General features: G+C 37.9%; 1 protein-coding gene across 1 annotated transcript in view; it reads left to right on the top strand.

The window, feature by feature from the left end:
- Positions 1 to 728: 728 nt before the first annotated feature.
- Positions 729 to 7,263, top strand: part of CD163 (CD163 molecule) — a 30,913-nt gene continuing 24,378 nt past the window's right edge. The window contains 4 exon segments of the mRNA XM_008683503.2: positions 729 to 881; positions 2,245 to 2,331; positions 3,308 to 3,628; positions 6,564 to 6,884. Of these exon segments, the coding sequence (XP_008681725.2) occupies positions 851 to 881; positions 2,245 to 2,331; positions 3,308 to 3,628; positions 6,564 to 6,884 (760 nt within the window). The 5' untranslated portion in view covers positions 729 to 850.

Raw genomic sequence — 7,263 nt, 5'->3', positions numbered from 1 at the left:
TTTTCTTTGGGGCAAAGCCCTTCTCATATTTTAGGACACAATTTAAGCATCTTCTCACAGAAAAGAGTTCTCTGTACTGTTCATTCCTCTCTCCCAGTTGATATGACCATTTTTTCCCTCTGATTTTTCACTCTGTGCTTTGAACCTCTGTTTATTATTGCTAACGTATATGTTTCCTCTCACTTGAATTTGAGTTATTTAAACCTAAAATAATGTCTTGTAAATGTGTATATACGATTTGTGAAATCTGTAATGGTCATGGCTAATTTTATTGCAGCTCTCCATCTCATTAGAAAAAAAAAAAGCAAGTTCTGTCTGTAGACAGTCTACAGAAAATTATTCATTCGGCACATTTGATTATAGTCATAGTATTACAAGTGATTATAATGGTAAGGCATTATTTAATTATGATTTGCTTATTTCACTTTAGTTTTTCTACATCACTACATAATTGTCATTTCTGTTTCTATTAGTCCAAAACAAAATACTGAAATCAAAATATTCATTTCAATAGCAATAGGACATGAGTTAATATTTCCCCTTAATTTTTGTAAATCTGTAGTAAATGTTTCTCAATTTCTTTTGGCCATTTCATGTCCCATAGTGAAGAAAACATGAGTATGAAAGGGAACCTCAGTTTATGAATGACTTCCCTTTTTTCATTGACTGACTCCACCTCCATTATGTAGCCTTTCTGGGTTTTTTTTCGGTTTGTTTTGTTTTGTTTTGTTTTGTGGAAGTGAGGTGATTTTTAGAAGTCTTAGTGGTCCTCCTCTTTAGCAGAACATTTCCAAGGAATAATACAAGAAGATATAGATATCATTAAAACCTTGGACTGGACAAACTCAGAATGGTCCCCCATGGAAACTCTGGATCTGCTGGTAAACATTTCTCATTTATTCTCATTTACCTTTTAATGTAGTATAAAGTTAGCAGTCAGTGGATCTTATTTAATAGTGATTGGCATTGGGAGAGTAAGGAAGGGGAAATGGGCATTAAGCTTTAATGGCAGTAACTCGTATCTGCCATAGATTCAAAATTGAAGATGGGGGATAAAGATTTGGCATTAAAAAAAAAGATTAGATTTGGCAACAATTTTGTAAAACTGCTGAGGTAAAATTAAGAAAGGAGCTGAAATGAACTGAATTGAATTGAGTAGGAAAACAACAACTGTTAGAAAACATAAATAGACCATACAGGAATGAATATTGATTGCAAGTTGATCACTGAGGGAAATTTAGAATAACATTCCTGAGTGTTGAAATCTACTTCATGATTTATATGGAGATGTTAAATTCATTTAGCATTTTAATTTTTTTTCAAAGGTTTTTTTTTTTTTTAAAAACATTTTGTTTATTTATTTGAGAGAGAGAGGGAGCACAAGCAGAAGCAGAGGGAGAGGGAGAAGCAGACTCTGCTGAGCAGGGAGCCCGATTCGGGACTCGATCCCAGGACCCCAGCATCATGACCTGAGCCATAGGCCGATGCTTAACTGAGCCACTGAGGGACCCGTTATTCAAAGCTTTTTAATCACAGTATAGCATACCACATGAAAGCACACGTCCTAAGCACACAGTTCAGTGACTTATCCCAAAGTGCATGCTTCAGTGTGGCTAACCAATGCATTCTTGCCTTTACATGAGTGTCGGGTTAGAGTAAGAATAAGGAGTAAGAGTAATAAAAGCTTTAGAGCTTTATGCTCTATCTAGGGATAAAATCCAGTATTTTGGTTTTTCAGATATATTCCATCAATGTTCAGCTACTGTTTAGCAGGTACTGTGCCAGGTACTGGTGAAGTAGTGTTGAGCCTGATATATAGAATCCATTCCCTCCTGGAAATTACCACCTAACCATCTGGGTCCAGTGGGCTTGGAGACGGGGGCCTCAGTAGCTGACTATCATTCTGTGGCCCTGCTAAGCTTTTTTGATGCTTTTTCAGTTTTCCAGGTTTTACGGTCTGCTCTTGAAATTCTTTTCCATCTGCAACTTGCTCCTAATTCCTCACCCCTAGGTTGCCTCTAAACATGAACATTTCCGAAGCTATTTCACTGAGAATATGTGATCCTGGGTATGAATGTTTCCTGTCCACCTTGCCATTTAGAAGGATGGGTTCTTTGTCTTGGTTTGACTTTCCTTGTTAACCTCAAATCTCTGAAACCATCTCTCTTCTCCAAAGTCTTTTTTTGGGAAGGCAATACTTTTGTCTTTTTCTTTCTTTCTTTCTTTCTTTTTTTCCCACCACAGACTGTAGAAGATGTTTCGCCCTCTTGAGGTCCTCCACTGTGGCTGTGGTCTTAGTTCTCAGTGCCTGTTTGATCACCAGTTCTCTAGGTGAGTGCTTTGTCAAATGCAAATAATTCTCCTGAAGGTTCTGCAGCATCTCAAAACATGCTGCATGATTTCAAAGGATCAGATATTAAAAGCACAAAATAAGATCCTAATCATGTGACACCAAAATATGAACAAAATAGCATGGTTTCCCCAAAAATAAAATAAACTTTCACAGGAAAAAAATGTGCATTTTGCTTAAAGATTTAAAATAATATCTACCTAAAAAATAGGGAACAATACAGAGAAGAAAAATACCTCAGAATTACTGAGATGAAATGGAATTTGAAGAACGCTTTAATAAATTCGATTGTCAAAATTTACCTTAAAATGTATTGAGGGAGGCCAGATAGATATCAGTGAGACCATAGGTTCCTATGTTAGTTAAAGTAATCGTAGGATGGCAGCTGAGACATTGGGGGTGGGGGGTGGTTTGGCAGAGGGAGAGAGATTTTTTTCATGATGGGAGATAAATATCTCCATCTCAACTTCCATTTAAGTAGAAAAGTTTCAGCCAGATTTCAACTAGTATTTTAAGAATTCTTGGTGTTTTCCATATATATGTATAATGGGCATTAAATTCCTTAAGGCTAGTCTTTGCATCCTCATCATGAGTGAGCCTTCTTTCTATCAATCTTAAGAATTTGGAGAAACTTACATAGCTCATACGTATAAAATTTTGTAATATATTACTTACATAGTAAACTCTCTGTGGAGATTATATAAATTGACATTATAAAGAATCTCACACTTGCGTTACTTAGCTTAACTGGTTTTATGTCCTTTCTTCATCTGAAGCCTGTGATGCTGATATATGTAGTTGCATTCCCATGAAATAGCATCCTTCTATTGTATCATGGATGAGTCTGGAATGTTTCTCAAATCTGGCTTTGAAAAATAAATAAGTAATCTAAGGAATAATAATTCTCCACTTGTTCTTTGGATCCCGAACAATCGTTGCCTTTTTGCATCGTTGCAGGGGGAGCCGAGAAGGAGCTGAGGCTAGCAGATGGTGAAGACAAGTGCGCCGGGAGAGTGGAGGTGAAAGTCCAGGAGGAATGGGGAACTGTGTGTAATAATGGCTGGGGCATGGATGAGGTCTCCGTGATTTGCAGGCAGCTGGGATGTCCCACTGCTATCAAAGCCACTGGATGGGCTAATTCCAGGGCAGGCTCTGGACGCATTTGGATGGATCACGTTTCTTGTCGAGGGAATGAATCTGCTCTCTGGGACTGCAAACATGATGGATGGGGAAAGCATAACTGCACTCATCAACAGGATATTGGAGTCACCTGCTCAGGTAGGATTTGTGAAAGTCAAAGCCTCGACATGAAATGTTTTGTGGGGGGAAACTATGTAGATGGGTTAAAAATGAAAAGGAACCAGTTTTCTGTAAGTCATCTACTCATATATAAAATCACCCAATCCGTTGCTAAAAGACCAGAAGATGCATGACAAGCTCCATTAAAAAATTGAAAAAGATTCTGAATACCACAATCAATGAGGAAGTGACCAGCCTCAATTTTATAGTCAGTAATCTTACTGTAAGTCTCTACTCCTACATAAAAGTATCATGATATCTAAGTGAATTCTTTGTCCTTTTTCTCAGTAACATGCTGCTTTTGTGCGTTGACCTTTTTGTCCATTCACTGATAATGAACTTACTGAAGTGAGAAATAAATATTCCTAGAACTAATCCTTTGTTGGAAGAAGGATGTTTTGCCAAGTATAATTGCTTTTTCCAGTACATAATGTTATTTATTTCATTTAATGGTGGTTTGTTGTGGGGTTTTTTAAGATTTATTTATTTATTTTATTTGATTGAGAGAGAGAGAGAGAGAGGTGGGGGAAGGGCAGAGGGAGAAGGAGAGAGAGAGAATAGAGAACAAATCCTCAAACAGACTCCCTGCTGATCACAGAGCTCAACACAGGGCTCGATCCCAGGACCATGAGATCATGACCTGAGCTAAAATCAAGAGTCAGATGCCTAACCAACTGAGCCACCCAGGTGCCCCAGGTGGTTTTGATTTATGAAACATTTCATAAATTTTATCTCAGTTACCCTTACAATAACTCAGAAAGTTCTGTGTCAGACCTTTCTGCTGTAAATCCCAAGGTCATATTTATGACCCAATTCAGATTCTTGGGCTTCCCGTTTCTCCTTGTTCATTTCACTGGCCTCTCTCTGAGCCTCTTTCTTAAAGACCATCTCCTCCATGGGACTGATTTTTAGAAAGGACTAATCTCTCCCCAAGCATTGCGGTGTATTGGGAACAACACAGGCTAGTATCTAGGAAAAGTGCAGGATTCAATTCCAACTCAGAAGCTCATGAATGTTATTTTGATTAAGTTGTAAAATTTTTCTAAACTTCAGTTTCTGAAAACTCAGTGCTTTAATACACGTAGAGCTCTACTTTTTCCTTCTTCCTTCCATCCTTGCACTCTTCCTCCTCTTCCTTCTCCTCCTCCTCTTCCTCCGTCTTCTTCTCTTTTACTGTTAATCATTACAGGGGAAAGAAAGGGAATAACAATAGTAACATCTACACGGAGCATCTACAGCAAAGTTAAAAACCGTAATAAATCTTGCCAGGCTCAGGGAGCGTTTGTGGCTCGGTCGGTTGAGCATCAGACTCTTGATTTTGGCTCAGGTCATGATCTTGGGGTGGTGGGATCGAGCCCCGGTCTGGCTCCATGTTCAGCGCAGAGTCTGCTTGTCCCTCTCCCTCTGCTCCCCCCCCCCACTCTCTCGCTCTCAAATAAATGACTACATAAAATCTTTAAAAAATTCTTGCCAGGCTCCTACTATAATTATTGCAGCCTACAGAGCTATTTAAGCTCAGACATCAATGTAGCACTTTTAACTCTTGTTTTCTGTTTTTTCATAGTTCAGGATAGAATTAATCAAATTTGCTTATCGAAGTTTATATAGCAAATGCGCCAACTGGTGCATGCCTAGGCCCCCAAGGGCTCCCTAGTTTCATGAGGTTTCAGAGGCTGTATTTCTGAGATTTCTCCACTCTGACTAATGCTCAGTCCTCAGAGCCTCTGCCTCTTGGGAGGTTTTGTTATTATCACACTCTCAGGGACAATAGAGTATAACAGGAGAATAAACGCTGGTGTTAGACTGCTTTTTCTTTTCACCTTCTGGCTCTACTATTTTCTAGGCATATGATCCTGTGAGAGTTAGGCAAACTGAGAATGCTTATTGGTGAAGTAAGGATAGTGGGAATAACACATAATGCTCAATGTTGTGAAGATTGATAGCACAGGTGATACACTGAGAACATCAGATGTATATTTTAATTGTGAACTATTATTTTTATGATTATTAATTGTCCGGAACAAAAAATCCTGTTAAGTAGAGGCCTCTGCCTGGTATTTAGAGCTTTTAAAAGTGAATCCCTTTCTCAAAAAGAGAGCCCCTAAACATTTTGTTCAAGCTCAAAGAGTTTTTGTTTTTTACATGTCCCCAGATTTCATCCCAAATCTCCTTTTCTTGGGTATTTTAATCCTCATAGAAAATCTAGAGAAGAGTGTATAGAGAGAATTTCCTTTATGAAAAACTGTTCTTTGCTAAAAATGTACCAGATGCTTTGGGGGAGGGGAAGCTTTGATTCAAACAGGAGATTGGTAAGAAATGAGTCATTTTGATTTATTTTTTCCTAAATTCTTATTAATTTGGTATACCATAGGATGCTTTTGCAAACTACTGTGCATGCTTAGGCATTTTTATTTTTCCCTTTTTCCTGTTTTCTAATTTTATATTTGACTTCAGATAATTCTTCATGCTCTGAACTGTAGATAATAGAGAAAGATTAAAATAAAGATTTTAAATGTTCAACAAATGACCAGTTTGCCATTTTTGCTACTTTGTTGGATGAGTTCATTTTATTTTCTCTAGTTTTTAAAATAAGTGCTTTAAGTCAAATTAATCAGTTTCTATATAAAAGAATGCTTACTTTGTCTTAGCAATGGAAGGAAATAAAAACAAAACAGAAAGCAAATTTTAAACTATAAAACATTTTCCTTGGTAAGTAGGTATAGATGAAAGTCCTAGTTGTTAGCTGGTCTTTAAAAGATTAAAATTCCCTAATATGTAAAGATGGGCAGCACCCAAAAGGAGGCACCATTTTCAAGGACAGCATCACATCTCGAGCGTCTAGAGGAATCTTATTTCCTAAAGTCACTTCTGAATGAAATATCACTTCTGAACTCTAGTCTTTTTTCTGCTCTAGATGGATCCAATTTGGAGATAAGGCTGATGAATGGAGGAAACCAGTGTTCTGGAAGAATAGAGGTCAAGTTCCAAGGACAGTGGGGAACAGTGTGTGATGATAACTTCAACATAGCTCATGCTTCTGTGGTTTGTAAACAGCTCGAATGTGGAAGTGCTGTCAGTTTCTCTGGTTCAGCTAATTTTGGAGAAGGTTCTGGGCCAATCTGGTTTGATGATCTTGTATGCAGTGGAAATGAGTCAGCTCTCTGGAACTGCAAGCACGAAGGATGGGGAAAGCATAACTGTGATCACTCTGAGGATGTTGGAGTGATTTGCTTGGGTAAGGACTGATCCGAGTTTGTTCTGTTCTTTCTGAGAAGCAAAAAGAAAGGGGGTAAGAGCCTGAAAAAGTCTGAACTGAAAAACAGAATGAGGACTGCTTCCTCAATCACCTTCTTATGACCTAATTTCGTGTTCCCCCTCTGATACTTGTGGAGATTTTACCTGAACTGAAATGAGAATAGCTAGGTTAGGGAAGAAGGATGAACAGTGAAACTGAGATCCCAGTCATAAGGATAGAAGGAGGTGTTCAGAGAATAATCCAATCCTCCCTCTTCCCCCCAACACCCCAAAAAAGAGAAGAAAGAAAAAAGAGAAAAAGAAAAAAAAAAACAGCTTAACTAGCAAATTGTACTTTTAGGATGAATTTTAAAAACAAA

The sequence above is a fragment of the Ursus maritimus genome, unplaced genomic scaffold, assembly GCF_017311325.1.
Source record: "Ursus maritimus isolate PB19 unplaced genomic scaffold, ASM1731132v1 scaffold_26, whole genome shotgun sequence".
NCBI lineage: Eukaryota > Metazoa > Chordata > Mammalia > Carnivora > Ursidae > Ursus > Ursus maritimus.
The sequence above is the reverse complement of the archived record's forward strand: the minus strand, read 5'-3'. Positions and strand labels throughout refer to the sequence as shown.